The sequence below is a fragment of the Panthera tigris genome, chromosome D4 (assembly GCF_018350195.1).
Source record: "Panthera tigris isolate Pti1 chromosome D4, P.tigris_Pti1_mat1.1, whole genome shotgun sequence".
In the NCBI taxonomy this organism is placed as follows: Eukaryota; Metazoa; Chordata; class Mammalia; order Carnivora; family Felidae; genus Panthera; species Panthera tigris.
In genome coordinates this window covers 25683426-25700203 of record NC_056672.1, presented here as the reverse complement: position 1 = coordinate 25700203, position 16778 = coordinate 25683426, and the positions used below count along the sequence as shown (strand labels likewise).

Here is a 16778-nt window from a genome sequence, read left to right as displayed (position 1 = left end):
TAAGAGGAAAGCCGGGGCGCCTGGGTGGCTCAGTCAGTTGAGCGCCCGACCTGGGCTCAGGTCATGATCTCACAGTTTGTGAGTTCGAGCCCCGCATTGGGCTCTGTGCTGACCGCTTGCTCAGAGCCTGGCGCCTGCTTCAGATTCTGTGTCTCCTTCTCTCCCTGCCCCTCCCCCACTCACGCTTTGTCTCACTCTGTTTCTCAAAAATAAGTAAATGCAAAAAAAAAAAAAAAAAAAGAGGAAAGCCAAGCCATGGACCTCGAAGCTGAAGTGAAGAGAGGCCGGCACTGCACTCTCACGGAGTGCAGCGTTTTGGTCAACTGCGAACTGGAAAAGATCTGCAGCTCACATGGTGGGAATGAGGGCACATCAGCGGTTTACGTGCAAGGACAGGAGGCTGCAGACGAAATCTGCAGGCTGTCCACATGGAAGGAGAGAAAGGGCTTCCTCTTCCATTTCCTCCTGTGGGATCTCTTCGGGTCACTTGGATATATTTACTCTAGAAGGAGGAAGGACGCACTGGTACTCAGGAAATAAATAGCTGTGTGGATTCCCTTCAGAAAATGCGAGGAACACAAAGTTGATGGTCACGACTCCCCCGCCAGGGTGGCAAATGCCACGGCCCCTCCACCCTTCTGGCTCTCTCTCCTATTTTTTCCAGGCCTGCACACCATCCATGCCACCAGGCCGGGCATCCAAAGTGGATGCTCTTGGAAAGCCTGGCAGCCCTTGTGCCCCCTGATGCTTGCATTTCCCCGTCCTGCACACTTCCCACATCTTCAGTGAAGAAAGGGAGCCAGGAAGCAATGTGACAACTGAGCACGAGACTTGGTTACAACACGCTCCAGGTAAGAGCACCCGGAGGCCTGGTTGCCTGTTCCTTGGGCAACACGGGGGCTCTGGAAAAGTCCTGGAGCCCTGTTTCAGTGGAAACTGAAATTAAAATAAGTCAGAGGATCCTCAAGAAAAAAGGGATAAAATCATGCATCTATGTATAAGGGTATGGATACAGACATAGACATAGATCCATGTTAAGCGCATGTATAAATAATCCCTATGCAGATGACCAAGCACTAACAGAGACCTTTATTCAGGGCTTCTGTGAATATGGGAACCAGTTATTCAACCGAAAAGCAATCGGATGGTGTAAAGACATAAAAATGAGCACAGAAAAACACACTGGGGTAAATTCTACTTCCTGACATTTTTATCGACAAAGGGCCAGTAGTCTATTGAACGCTGGCAATAAGAAGCTTCAAATATATTCAGCATTAACGAAAGATAAATCCTAGGTTAGCGCCAAGACAGGAGCCACTCGCTGTGAGGCCCTTCTGCCAGCTTCAAAGCTAGACAAAGACACATATTCTAAGGCCATACATTCAAAAGCAGAGAGGCAGAAATTGAAGAAGCTCGTGTGCAAAATGGAAAGCCATAGTGAACCCTCCACACTTAAACAACAATAATTGTTTAAAACAGAGTGTGAAGGGGCACCTGGGTGGCTCAGTCGATTAAGCGTCTGACTCTTGATTTCGGCTCAGGTCATGATCTCACAGTTCGTGAGTTTGAGCCCCACATAGGGCTCTGTGCTGACAGCAGGTAACCTGCTTGGGATTGTCTCTGCCTCTCTCTCTGCTCCTCCCCTGCTCACTCTCTTGCTCTCTCTCTCAAAATAAATAAACTTAAATAAAACTGTGTGAAAACCCACAAATCCTAAGAGAAAACCTAGCAAAGTAACCTCCTGTTTGGGGCCATTACTTATCTGGAACCATCAAGTAAAGGAGGGGGTGGGGAGGGAGGGACTTTGACCCCTTAAAAACTCAGAAAAGCTCTGAAATTTCTCTTTAACCATTCACATATGAGCGATCCTCCAAATATTAACTGTTTTCCATTTACTAAAGTGAATGGAGTTAACAATTCTCTGTGATCATTCATTCAGTCAGTTAATACTTATTGAGTGCCAATTTGGATGATGGACAAGACCACTACAAGCCGGGTAGAGCTCACAGTTAGGACTCCATGGGCAAGACAGCCCCCATCAGCCTTTGGTTGCAGTGAATGGACAGAACAAAGAATTAACCCTAGGAAGCTTCCAGTCACATAAACCCACCTCCGGAGAACATGCCACCACTCACTGGTTATATTCTAAAATCTAGATTGAACTCCCAGGTTTGTTATTTAGAGATCACCTTCCCGTGGAAGCAATGCCATCAATAACGCTTGGGTCCTCAGGTCAGTCCAGAGCTTGAGTTTCCCTGTATTCTGCTGCAATGTGATTTAAAGAGGTTTCTGGTTACCCCAGGCCCTTCCAATCAACAGGCGTAAAGTATGGTTTATGATCCTGAGGCTGCTACTGTGATTGGAACGGTCGACACTGGAGCCTGAAGTCTGTGATGCTGGGATGGGCAAGAGGCCGTAAATGCCTGGTGGGTGGGCGGGCTGCCACCTTGCTCTCTCAATCTGTCTCCAGGACGAGGGAATGGGAACGGAGGTAGAATCCCCCGAAGGTGCTTATGAGGGCAAAAATTACATTTGGAATAGCTCATTTGTACATCACACAGAACGAAGGCATTGGTTCTGGCCAAGGCTATGCACATTTCATATCATCGTTACTGAGGAATCACCACTCACACGTTTCCTGGTTATTTCAGGAGGTATGATTGTGGTTTTCCATTCTTCCCTTTTTAAGGCACACGATTTTTCAGCAGTGATCCCAGCACTCATAGCATTTAAAGTACATTAACTTCTATTAATGTTTAAATACCACTTTTCATGCAGCTTCATTGGCCCTCATCTTCCCTTCTAGACCCCCCAAAATTATCAACTCAGAATCTGACTAGTAAAACAATAACTTCAGCTCAGGCCCTTTGTGTTCAAACCATGGCACGGATAGATGTGAGGTTAAAAATAGAAAAAGAAGCTATTCTAAATAAGACCATGAGTCTCCAAGACACTTTTCTTTAAAACAATTTTATTTATGTTGGGAAATAAGGGAGTGAAACATACGACATCGCAGCTACTGCCTGAAGGAAGTCATTTACTGGCTCTGGGACAAGGTTCAGCAAGATCTTTCTTACAATTCATTAAGGATACCCTTAGGTTATACATGTTCGGGAAATGTAGGTGCTTTCGCAGTAATCATCCCGAATTATCCAAATAAAAATGCTGTTTCAGTCTTTGTTCTGGAGTCTCTATATGAAATATAATCTTTTCTGAAATAAATGTCTACCCTTTACTCTCCTCCATCACTGCACCTCAGAGTATGTGAACGTTTACAGATCATTGTGTCGGTTGTTTTCCTTAACACAGAGCTGGGATGGGGTGCCTCCTGAATACTGTCCCTAGGGTTTCCAAAGCTTTTGTGTGGCTCCCTGTAGAACCTAGACAAATTTTCTCTCTGAAGAGCCCATGAGATGAAAGATCTCAAACTAAACCCTCAATATGTGGGAAGTATGGTGCTCGTATCTGACTCTCTCCAGTAAAATCCCTGCTTGGAGACATCCACTCCAAATGCCTCTAAGGAAACAGAGCACCTGATCAGAATGAGGAAAACAAAATGCCACAGTGGCTGGCTGAAATGCAGAGAACAGCAGCCTAGCCTGGACCTAGGTGCCAAGTGAACACAGGGACCCAGAAAGGTCTGCAAAGCAATGCCCCTCCCCCATCTTGTCCCACAGAAGGTGCTAGCCCACGTTGATCCCATAGAACGCTGATTCCCCAGGAATGCTTGTGCTATAGCAGTACCGGCGTCCCATGGAAACTGTTAGAAATGCCAGGTTTCAGGCCCACCTCAGACCTATTAAATCAGAAACTCTCGGGGTGGCCCAGAAATCTGTGTTTTCACAAGCCCTCTAGGACTTGTGGATACAAAGTCAAGTGTGTAGGAGCGCCTGGGTGGCTCAGTTGGTTAAGCACCTGACTCTTGATCTCAGCTCAGGTCATGATCTCCGGGTTCCTGAGTTCAGGATTCTCTCTCTCTCCCTACACCCACCGGTGCTCGTGCCTGTGAGTGCACGTCCTCTCTCTCTCTCTCTCTTTCTCTCTCTCTCTTAAAATAAATAATTTGTTTTAAACCACAAATATTTAAAAAAAAAAAAGTCAAGTTTGTAAACCACCATTACAGGACTAATTAAAATCACCATAGTACGGTCTCTCTTCCAGGCCTTATTTATAATTGGAGAATGAGAGATCTCTTCCTCCTCCAAAAGAAATGTCAAGAAATCAGCAGGTCAAGGAATGTCACGAAGAGATTTGGGGGCTTTTCAAGGCCCAATTTACCACCACTCCTCCCTGTTCATTTCAGCTTTAGGGATTTTGATCATGGACACCAATAGAGGGAGAGGATGGAACGTCAGAAATGGATCCACTCCACCCCAGAGCCAGGTATATGCTGGATGGCCTGCTGCTACATAAACATCACTTCCAAATAAGTAAGGAACACGAATAGTAATTGTAATGAACCATACAGATCAAGAAAACCCGCCACATTGTCTGCAACAAAACTAAGCCACCACTAAACCTTCACAGCTTTCCCAAGCTAGTGGCCATTTATGAGAGACCACACAAAATTCAACAATAACATGTTAGTCAATACATAAGTTTAAACTTCGGAGCAAATGCTTTTCAATCACTAAAACTCTTGGCTACTTCTAGAAAAAGAACATTTTAACAAATTTTTCCCCTAAAATGAATTTTCAATCCTCTGATAGAGACCCATGGTCTATTCTTCGGCAACACAGCCACGGATTTTTTAATCGAGCGCTAGGAATCTTTCCATTAAAAAAAAAAAACAAACCTCATTCACAAAGCTTCAGAGTACAGCCACAGGTTGTTCGGATTTTGCTTCCCAACACGGTTCAAATCTCAGAAGATGAGACTTTATAAAAGCAGCAGCGACAACGAAAAGCATTCCACAGAAGGTCTAGAAGTCAACTGTAGAGCAGGAAGGACCTTTCTGCACAAAATACATGTCCGTAACTGGCCTACGGCCACGAAGCCTCGCCTGCCTTTCTGAAGCCAAAGGAAAACTCAGGCACTATTTGCCTATATCATTATTAGTCACTTGATACTCAGGAAACCAGTTCTGTGTCTTGGGACAACTGTCCTCATTGGAAAGTGGGTACTGCTGGGTAATCAACATTGTTTTGCTCTGCCTTGATTTGTAGTATCATATCCTCGTTGCTATTTTTTCAGCCTTAAAACCTAGTCATCGTAAATCTAGCTGCTTCTCTCTTTAGTGGTAATTAGCATTAGTCATAAGCCAAAAAATGATTCCACATAAGAAATAAAATAAACACAACCCTTCTTACCTTTCATGCCAAACTTGGAGTGTCTTGCCAACTTCAGCAGAAACAGCATCACCAGCAGACAAAATCCCACCACAGACGCAATGACCACCACAGCATAGACCTAGAGGAAAGGAAGGGAGGGCCGTTATGACCTTGCTCATTGGTTCCTTACATCCAGATGATGGTGATAATGACGATGACACGTTCATATTTGCTACTTGTCCTGCCAGGAACCTTGTGTCTATCAACTCCCTTATTCCTCAACAACCCTACAATGGAATATGTAGGTCTTATTACTATCCTTACTTTACAAATGAGAAAATATAAGTTAAAGCTTATAAAAATATCAGTGTAATTGATATTATGGAGACACAGAGATACATTACTCTCTCCCCATCTGCCTATCCTCCTAGCTGCCTTACCTGAAGAGAGAAGAGAAAGCATATGAAATTTGAATGACAAACTACTGTTATTTCTGAAGCGACGAAAGATACAGTGGGGTTCATTTTGCTATGCTCTCTACCATTGTGCATGTCAGAAAGTTGTCCATAACAAACAGATTTTTTTTTTCTAAGTTGGCTGTTGTGGCTCTTAGAAACCAGAGTCCCCTGGAGCTGTGACTAGGCCCAGAAGGGAGCGGGAGGGGCCCCTGCCGGTGAGTTTATTTGTGAAAGCTCATTAAGTTGCAGACTTAGGATTTGCACACATTTGTGCATGTACGATAGAGGTCAATACAAAGTTTTTTTAAGCCTAAAAACGTAATTGCAACATGCAGATTATACAAGTAGAGAGAGTAGTTGCAGATCTGCGTGAATCCTGCCACCACCCTAAGCGAGATCACAGAGGCACAAGTGTGTAATGTTAATGAAGTACATATTAACATTTGAGAAGCCAAGATAGAAGCAGGACCAGGCATCTCCTTCCATTCCTGCTGCTCATCCCAAGGTCCTGCTCCCAAGAAAAGTGTGACTTTCTAAACCAGCAAGTGGCCAATTTTGGCTGTAAAGGGTCAGACAGTAAATGCTTTAGGCTTTGGGGGCCATAGAGTCTCTTTTGCAACCTTTCAACTGTGCTGGTATCCAGTGAAAGCACCCATAGACAACATGTAAGCAAATGGGCATGCCTGGGTGCCAATAAAACTTTATTTACAAAAACATATGACTGTAGTTTACAGACTCCTTTTCTAACCTGTCTTGGGGGTCCACACTTACCTAAACGCTTAAGCTTCTTTGTTGCATTTAATCTGCATAATAATCCTTAAGAAAGATACTATTATCTCCATCAGTGGTAATCACTGATGCTGTTTACCAAGCATTTCTGTTTCTCCCTGTGTTTCTCTTTGTAGGATTCACTGCCTGGCTTCCCTGTGGTAAGGTGGGTACACGTGACCAGTTCTGGCCAATGAGGTAAGACTTGCATCCCTGACAGTGGAGGATTCCACTGCTACTGTGAGATCTTAGACTGAGGCAGTGCTTCTCAACCAGGGATAATGCTGCGCCCAGGGGACATCTGTCGATTTGGGATCGTCACAAGTGGGGGAGGGTACTGCTAGCATCTAGTGGGTCAAGACCAGGGATGCTGCTAAACATCCCATAATGCCTGACAGCCCCCACAACAAAGAGCCATAATAATAACGGCATAATGCCAAGGCCGACAACCCTGCTCTCACTGCTTCTTTCTCTGGGCCTTCATAAATGCTAACTTTCCAAAAGTAGCTTCCTGTCCACCTAGTCTTAGAATGAGGACAAGGCTGACAGAACTCCCAGTGAATACACACAATGCAGCAAGAAAAGAACGTTTGCTGTCTGAAGCCACCAAGATTTGGGGATTTTTGTTACTGCAGAGCTTATGCTGACTGATGTACCCACCTCAGAGTGAAAGGCAGTACAGAGTAGAGATTAGGAATAGGAGTTCCTCGTGAGTTTGAAATTTAGATTCACCACTTATTAGGTGCTTGGCCTCAAGATTACTTAATCTCTAAGCATCTCACGCTCTTCTTGTGTGAAACAGGGAATATAATCACTCTACCTAGCAGGTTCTTTAAATCCGTAGTGAGTTAATGCAGATAACGGGTTTGGAACAGAGTCCACCACAATAGATAGGAAACTGATTTGGCTATGATGATGATAAAACAGGTTTATAAAAAATTAAATACGCCACCCAAGATCACATCTTCCAAGCTTGGGATTCAAATTGAAGTCTGTCCAAGTATAAAACCTGTGATTTATCCATGATTTACTCTTTATACTGTTTCTCCAAAACACATGGCTGAGAGGGAAGGCAGGATAATCAAAACACATGGCTAATCCTCCCATGACACCTCCTCTGATGTCAGATGGGGACAGCGTTAAAGAAGGCACAGGAAAGGGCACGTGCCAAGGCCTTGGCCAGAATGGAACAAAGGTGTGAGCAATTCTCTCCTCTGGCACTGCGGTTGTGAGTGGCTCTCCCACAGAACACCTCTGCGAGTGTCTGCGTGCAGACTTAACTCTGTCTCTGCAGCCTACATACAAACAGAACGGCTGTGATTCCTAAAAGCTTAATTATGGATCAACGTGCTCTAACTAAGACTATTTCCCTCAAACGTACCTAATGATTTGGGGTGTTTTTTACATGTTCATTTTATTTTTGAGAGAGCACGAGCTGGGGAGGGGCAGAGAGAGAGGGAACAGGGGATCCAAAGTGGGCTCCCGCTGCTGACGGCAGCGAGCCCATCAAGGGGCTCAAACTCAGGAACTGTGAGATCACGGCCTGAGCCAAAGTCAGATGCTCAACCAACTGAGCCACCTGGCGCCCCCGGGGTGGGTTTTTCATCTTTATTTCTAACTATCATTTTCGTGGGAAAGAGCTCATAGTATTATAGCTCTAAGTTTCTCTATCTTATTATTAAATTTCAAACTTCTACAGCTAGAAGGGGAATAACTGCAAAAACAAGTTCAAATCCTATTTTAAAGATAAGGAAATGGGGATGGACAGATGTTAGGGGACTTGCCCTAAGCCCCCCCAACCTCTCTGGGGGACCACAGACAGTCTCTGACCCACTTTGGAAAGTACTTGACTGGCATGCAGAAGACTTGGCCCCTATGTTCATAGGGCACTTTGCCTTTACCAGCTATGAGAGGTAACAGATGCTTCGCTTCTGCAAGCCCCCATTTCATTTGTACGTGGGGATAATGGTACCTGCCCTGACTTCTCTATTTTGTTACAGAGTGTTTAAGTCAACCTGGAAAATGGGAATGGGTCCTACTGCTGGGAATCAGTTAGTGATCTACTAGCAACTATTTAAACCTATTGAAGCAACACTAAATGCAAAGACTCCTTTAATAAACAAAGGATCCCATGACAATGAGAAGAATTGTTTTCCCAACAATGAATTGTTTGATAAAGTTTCATGTACCATGCATGTGTTGGGACGCACGGGTGGTCTTTATGTGGGAGACAAGTAGGGGTAAATGTATTTGTTTGTTTAGTTGGCTGGTTAGTTGTTTGGTTGGTTGGCTGGTTTGCGGGCTGGTTGGTCGGTTGGTTGGTTGGTTGGTTAGTTGATTGGTTGGTTGATTGGTTGGTTAGTTGCTTTTTATCTGAGGATATCTCTCAGCATAGAACAAGGGGTCATTCTACTCAAAAAATCCAGCAAGGTGCATGAGGAGCACTTGTTGCACCAGAAAGGAGAGTGTTTGAGGCTGTCTTCCAAATGCTCTAACACCTTTAACTTTTCTATCAGTTCCCTGACTCTGAAACTCTCCTAACAATCCTCCCTGTGATCAGGGACTGTTCATGTATCAAATACCTGATCAACATTTAATTTTTACATTTTCTTTAAAGTCTATAAAGCATTTTCTTGCACCTCTCATACAGATTTCCAGGGACCTCAGATGGACCTGTAATGTACCAACTTTCAACAAAGATGACTTTCACTGATTTTGCCTTCCAGCGGCCCTACTGTGGACAGTTCAGCCATCACTGAGATATGCCAAATAGGGGCTTAAATTTCTCATTTTTGTCTCAAAAGAGAAAACTGAAGTTGACACATAATTTTTAGTAACTGGGAGACATACATACCTGTGGGGCTAACACACACTCCTTGGATTCCTTATGTACACAAACAACTTTCTCAAACCACGAAACATTAAGTGGCTTGGTATGAGAATAAACTGAAGTGATTGCACAAGGCAGGAAGCAGAAAACATTCTGCAGCTGATTTATTTTTCCTTGCTATTTCAATGCATTGCATATCATCATCTCTGGAAATATGTGTGTGTGTGTGTGTGTGTGTGTCTCCATGTACTTACTAGATATGCATATTTTGAGTCACAGCTGAGATACATCTGTTACGAGCCTCCAGCTCCCACCACCAGGGCCCTGGTCTAAACATACATCACATCTCTTTATTACCACTCCAGACCCTCACTAATCACACTGCCTCCAATCTCACTGTTCTGCAACCCATTCCACAGCGTTTGCCATTACTCTGATCAGTCTACAATTTTTATTATCTCCTAGGTGCCAGATACTATTCGAGGGATGAGGGACACAGCTGTGAAAAACACTGACCAGGTTGCCTGGACTTAGAAACTCACTAGAGAATCTAGGGAAGGGAAAAAAGACATTAAACAAGTAAACAATAAATAAACAAGGGAATTAAAGACAATGACAACTGCTCAGAAGAAAATGGAACATGGCAACGGTTGCCTGGTAGCTAAAGCCATGGGATGACTGTGGGGAAGTGTGTGCCTTAGAGAGGGAACAGCGAATGTAAAGGGTGTGAGGCAAGAGTAAGCCTGGATGGAGCATGTGGAAGATCATTAAGAAAGACAGGTGGTAAAAACAAGGGCAGGATGGGAGGTGAAGACAGAGACACAGACACGGACAAGATATGCAGCCTGTTTTCTTCCACTTGCATTAGGAAGGCTCTGAGAATGACAATAAAAGTGATCTGATGTGTGCTCTTCACAGGTCACTCAGGCTGCTGTATGGAGAAAGGGCGGGAGATCACAAGATGGGAGAGGAGGGACGGGTAAAGGCCACGAAGGTCATCCAGGAACAAGCAACCGTGGTAAACTTCCTCCTTGAAGGGCCAGATACTAAATATGTCCCACTTTGCAGACCACACAGTCTTTGCTGCGGCTGCTCTAGCCGTCACTCTAGCACAAAAGTAGCCACGGACAATACGTAAATGGGCATGACTGCGTTCCAATAAAACTTTATTTATGGACACTGACATCTGAGTTTCAGACAATGTTCATGTGTCACGAAATATCATTCATTTGTTTTCAAACCACTTAAAAACGTAATAGCTCTTCTTAGCCTGCGGATGGTATAAAAGCAGGTCGGGAGCTGGACTTGGCCCACGGGCCATAATTTGCCAAGCCCAACGGGGTTGGCCTGGGCCTGTGGCAGTGGAGGTGGGAGATACAAATGGTTCTGGAGTTTATAAGGAGGCGGAGCTCACGGCACAAGGGACTGGGTTCTTGTGACAAGTGAGGAGAAAAATGAAGGAAGCTGTTGTCGTTGGGTCTCAGCAGCTGACAGATCAACCCCACAGGAGCCCCAGGGCTCACGCGCGCCCCCTTCAGGCTCCTCCCTGCATAGTCAATCTAATCCCCTGGCTCTGTGTTTTAAAACCACATGACCTGGCACAGCCTCCACTCCAACCTTGCCCCTGACAGCCACCTTTATGCTTCACACACCTTACCTTCCAGTCAAAGCCATTTTCCGGGCTGTGAGCTCTTGTTCACACACCCAAAATGCCCTTTCCCTTTGTTTCCTGTCAGTCTACATGCCCGCCATCCTGCACAGCTGGAAAATGCCACCTACCCCACAAAGACACCTCTGGCTCTCCCAGCGGGAAGGAGCCCAGTGCCCGCCCCTCTATTTCCATTGCTCGCATCCCATTGCTGCTCTACCTGAATTGTAGGTGCCGGTATTTCATTCACATCTCAGGGCTCCGACTGAAGTATAAACTCCAGAAGCACAGACCTGATATTCACTCACATTTTTATATCTGCTCACTGCCAGTCGCTTCCGGAACCTACTAGAGTCCTTAAATTTAGTGGGCAATGAGACTTTTATTAAAATACTGGACAAGACAGGCGACGGTGTGGGAGACAGGAATAATTACACATGTCCCTAAATGAGACACTGCCCAGTTCACTAGAAAGTGATAATCTTTTAAAGGACAGACATTTAAAATAAGAACCACGAGTAACCATAGTGGCACATGAAAGGGGAAGCAAGGAAGTCAGAGGCTATCTAGCACGTTTATCACTTCTCTTAATTCTTTCAAACGTCAACACCCAATCCACACTGTGCAGTGAAAATGTCGTGCGCTGAAGGAGTTCCATCCCTCCAACATTTAAGCATCTCAAGTGCTCAGAGCCAATCTAAGAAACAGTGACTGATTGCCACTCACCGAAAGATGTTCCCGACCGCTTTTGTCCGCCACATCTGTGGAAGGGATTTCGTTACTTCTGTTCGTGGTGTCCCCAATGTCATTTGCTGCAGTCCCATAATCTTAAATTAGAGAAATGGGAAAGAGAAGGAACCATGAAGTTGTCCCTAGGCTACCAACAAACATGAGGTCACAGTATGACCCAGAAAAATGAAGCAAGACAAATCATAAACATAAGATTCCAAGCCACTGTCAGCCGGCTGGGGGGATAGGGTCGGCGGGGGGGTGTGCACGGAACATGACCCAGCTCTTGGGTTAAAGCCACCGTAGTGCTGGGATTGCATGATGCTCACATTTTACACAACCCAGATCTTTCCATCACTGGTTTGACAGTCAAATTCTAAACCAGGTTTAGGGTTTTATTTTGTAGGTAAGAATATACCCTTTTTTTTATGAAGCATAGAATATAGATATGAAAAGGAATCGATCATCAAAGAGTCATACATTTATTGATCTGGAAGGGTCTTCAAATATGGAATCTAACTGTCAGCTTTATGGCCAAAGAAAGTCATCTGAGCAGTTAAATGACCAGTCTAAGGTCAACTGGCAAGAAGGTGGCAGAACCTCAACAGGAACCAGCCTTGACATCAGCAAACACTGATTCCAGGGAACATGCACCTTATTTGGGTAATAGGCAACCACTCAAGTCGGGCTATGGACTGACTGAGCGTTGACGTGAACTTGGGTACATGTAAGAACTTTTGTGAAAAGGTCTCACTGGGGACGCCTGGGTGGCTGAGTCGTTTACGTGTCTGACTTCAGCTCAGGTCATGATCTTGTGGTCCGTGAGTTTGAGCCCTGCACCAGGCTCTGTGCTGACAGCTCAGAGCCTGGAGCCTGCTTCCCATTCTGTGTCTCCCTCTGTCTCTGCCCCTCCCCCACTTACACTCTGTCTCTGTCTCTATCTCTCAAAAATGAATAAATGTTAAAAAAATTTTTTAAATAAAAAAAAAGGTGTGAACTGTCCACATCATTTCAGTTTCAGAATTAATAGATAGGGAACTGCACCAACAGTGTTTAGCATTGTGAGAATATGTCCTCACATCACCATGTCTCAAATGTCATTGCCATCTTCTGAATCAATTTTAGTCTACACAGATCAGGATGGAAATAAACAATTGGTTGTGTTGTGTTTGTGTGTGTGTATGTTTGTGTGTGGGGGGGGGTAGTGAAAGTTTTTATTAGTAATATTACATGTAAAGAGTCATAGAACATTTTTGATAAACTTACTGCAAATAATGTTGCTTATCAACGTTTGGTATTTTTATTCTAAACAGATCTGGTGACTGCAATTTCCATCTTACACAAACAACCTCATTAAGTCAGCCCCAGCCACACTTTCCTAGGGAGAACTATCATGCTGGCCTTGGGGCAATAAATTTAAATTATATTTTGATTAGCCGAGTGTTCCTTTGAATGTGAATAAAAAAGTAACAGAAAAAGCATTTATTTTCTGCTTGCTGTTCCAGTCTTACTCCAAAACTACTATTACCATTTTCATTTTAAATAGACTAGAACATTAATTTCTACCAAACACTAAGAGATATCATCTATTTGCTAATTTTTGACCTCTTTATATTCTAATGAGCCACTCATACAAAATCAAATCATTAAAGTCTCTATAGTTTGATATCACGATATTTTTTGGCCCAAAGATCCAAAGTGGGACCTGAAGCCAATGGGAAGATAGCATTTTTAAAAGTCTTGAACTTACTGGAAAGGAGTCCAAAACATTATTTTAAAATGTAAAATCACAATTCAAATATACCTTTCTGTGATACAATTTGAGATACTCTTTCTTTAAACTGAATGGGGACAAATAAAAACAAAAATATGCAAATCATATGCACAAAATCATCTGAACAACAACTTGAAGGAAATACAGTTTAACATGCATAAAACAGGTAAAGATAATATGATTCCCTAATTAAAATTAGCTCAAGTTAAATACACACACGTAACAAACATACAAATATAGAATCACTTTATAGAATAAAATGTCAATGTGTACATAAAACTAAAGAATGGAATATTGAATATTTAATGACATTTTAACCAAGGTAACTTTTAATCAGTCTTAAATTTTGAGACAAGTCTTGAAATTGAGCTTGCCACTTCCCCCAAACAGAGGCAAGGCCTCCTGGTCATGAGGGAGGTCTGGAAATCTGTTAAAGATGGATTTTTCACCCCTAGTCAAACATCCTTGGCATCCCATTAAATAGCAAAGTACAGAGGAGATATCCAGCTAAAAGCTAATGCAGTCCACCTTCTGGATTCTCCCTTTCCACATTCCTAAGAGAACCCCATTTTATTCAAGGCTTCACTGACATTCTCTGAGGAAGCTGGTCTAAACTTCAGGGATGGCTCCAGTTAGCCAAGGGTTAACCATTCCCTCTTAGCAGCAATGGAGGCAAGAATGGACCATGACCCACTGGGTCGTGAATCAGATTCAAGGAGGACTGACGGAGATTTCTGGGAAAGGTCCCTTTCTTCTGGAATGCTTTCAGAAGCTCTTCCATTGCTCCCAACAATGCGAGCAACAGCGGCCCCTCTGCCGGCATCATCTTAAAACCATGAGGGAAACCAGCCTTCTGTGACGTGGGCACACTGTGCAGGGGGGGTGTAAAGATGAAAAAACTTGGGTACCTGATGACATGGTTGAGCTGCTGATTTAACCAAACCTAAAAACATGCCCTACTTTTGAGGTTCCTGTTTGTGAGCCAAACTTCCTTATTATACAAGAAACATAATTCTGAATTGGGTTTACTGTCAGAGCCAGAAACTGATACACCTTCCTTTTCTTGGTAGTCATGGCTTTTAAACAGGTAATTAGTTCCCAATTATAGAAACAAAATGTCTGTTACAGTGGAATGGATTCACTACTTCCAAGAACAGAGCATGAGAGAGAAAATGCTATTTACAAGCACTGTAAATATCAAGGGAAAACAGCCATCAATATTGAATGATTTTTGAAATATTGTGGCCTATGTAATGCTTGAAGTGTATATTTAACTGAGCTTAAAGGTCCTCTTTTAGTTGATTCATTTCATCTCAGACAAACATTTTGAAAAAAATACAAAATAAAGACAACAGGATAGCTACCTTCATAAATTACATCAGGATAATTTGGGTTGGCACCTAAAAGGCAAAACAAAGCAAAGATTCATAAGTATGCATTCAGAGTTAATATTAAGTATACCCACTAAAATGGGTTAAATATATATCGAGGATTTTACAGTTGAATAGGTTGTTTTATAGGATGGGTACACAAAACCTGAAACTCTTGGTTGGCTCCTTGTTAGTTGTTTCCCTCCCCAGTCCCCAAAGCCCCCATCCCTTCAAAACAAGAAAAGAAAAGAAATCACTATAGCTGGACAAACTTCAGCGATCAATGCGTGATGACCGTTTCTATTATACCATTGGCCATTTTAACTGCATTTCTGGTACTTTTTTTCATTCCAGGACAGACCATCTCCACACCATGTTCCACAACAAAAGATAAAGCCTCTGGTGGTTTGGGTGTTATTTGCAAAGTGTATTTTGGAAGGTCTATTTGCTTTCACAAACATGTTATTAACCAGCCTGAAATAATGATACTAATGCACGGTTTTGCTCTCTACTTGGTGTTGGGGGGGGGGGGGGAGGCGGTTGCCAAGGCTTAATAAATAAACCTTTTCTTTGCCTTTAATATAACACAGAAAAATATATAAACTTTCTCTATTGAAATGATTTATGTGTAAGAGATCACAAATAAACGTTATGTTTGTTATGTCAGGGACAAATGCAAAAGCATAGCCACTGAATTTGGGGGTGGGGGGGAGATTCTTTAGACACCAAGACGATAGGAGTACTCAGTTTTAAAATATTCCCGTGAAAATTTGCAAAAACGTGTTCATTTTTTTTAAAATCTACATCAACAGGAACTGGTGACAAAACCAGCTGTTCCTTACTCTCCAATCGGAACGGACTGGGTGTCTACATGAAAGCCTACTTGGAAATAAAATTAAAACTTGATACAACTTTTACGTGATTAGGAAATAAATTTCCAATTCTACTTCCTCTCCTTTTAGTCTTCACGTACTTACTTGTAAACTATAAAGCTTATTCAGGTCTCATTTCATTTCTAAACCCTTAGCAGAAAAAAATCATTTCAGATAAAGGGAAACTTGAGCCAATTTTCTGTTCGTGTATTCCCTAGGAAATAATCATAAGTTTGTCTAAATGAAGAAGCAAATAAACATGGCCCTAACATTCAAATCAGAATTTCAACACAGTTCAACTCACAGAATCTGTAGTTTAGCAGGGGAAACACCAAGTAGATGGTTGTGCACGTCAAGTCAGGGATGCTACATACTGCTGAGCATTCCATGCTTGGCATAACTCTAGGGGGCGCCATTTAGACTGTACTCTATGTGAACCGAAATTGTGCAGCGCACAACCAGTGCCACATATGAGTTGGCCCTGCGTCAATACGTGCAAAGTCATCGATTCCAGTATATTTCAATAGTATTTTGAGTTTCGGTATCTCCAACACCACTTCAAAGTAGTCTTGAGTTACAATTTGTTAATATGCATTGTCAGAATTGTTTGTAGTGGATATGCTCTTCCTGAGAAGGGCCTTGAAGGCTGCCTTGCAATTTGAGGGATAATTCAGTGGATAAAGCAGCATAAAATCCCAGTGGTGGCCCTGGTGATGTCATATGCAGGGCACCCACCCACCTGCAGAAATCCTTTCCCTTTGCAAAGTCCTGGGAACAAAGGGTGTCCTATCGCTGTGACTATTGCATACCCCTACTGAAGGAAAGGTTATGTAATCCCAAGTGAGCAAGTCATTCTTTGAACTGCTCGTTAATCCGTTGCTTAAGAAGATCCCACTCTGTGCCCTCAATATACAGGTCTGCACCCGCAAGGGTACCTGTCCACCAGAGTCCACACTCGCCTTCTAGACCTCACTTCAGGACCCAGGACCCAGATTTCCTTCCCCGCACACCACACACACACACACTTCCTAGGACTAGCTAGCTTTTTCCCCGCATCTG

At 43.2% G+C, this 16778-nt stretch overlaps 1 protein-coding gene across 3 annotated transcripts in view; it reads right to left on the bottom strand.

Moving 5' to 3' along the window:
- NTRK2 (neurotrophic receptor tyrosine kinase 2) overlaps positions 1–16778 on the bottom strand; it is a 331706-nt gene that overhangs the window by 252704 nt on the left and 62224 nt on the right. For all 3 annotated transcript variants that reach the window (XM_042963894.1, XM_042963893.1, XM_007091116.2), the window contains exons 9-11: positions 14842–14877; positions 11701–11801; positions 5310–5409 (exon numbers count right to left, since the gene is read on the bottom strand). In XM_042963894.1, coding sequence (XP_042819828.1) covers positions 5310–5409; positions 11701–11801; positions 14842–14877 — 237 coding nt within the window. The remainder of the gene's footprint in view (positions 1–5309; positions 5410–11700; positions 11802–14841; positions 14878–16778) is intronic.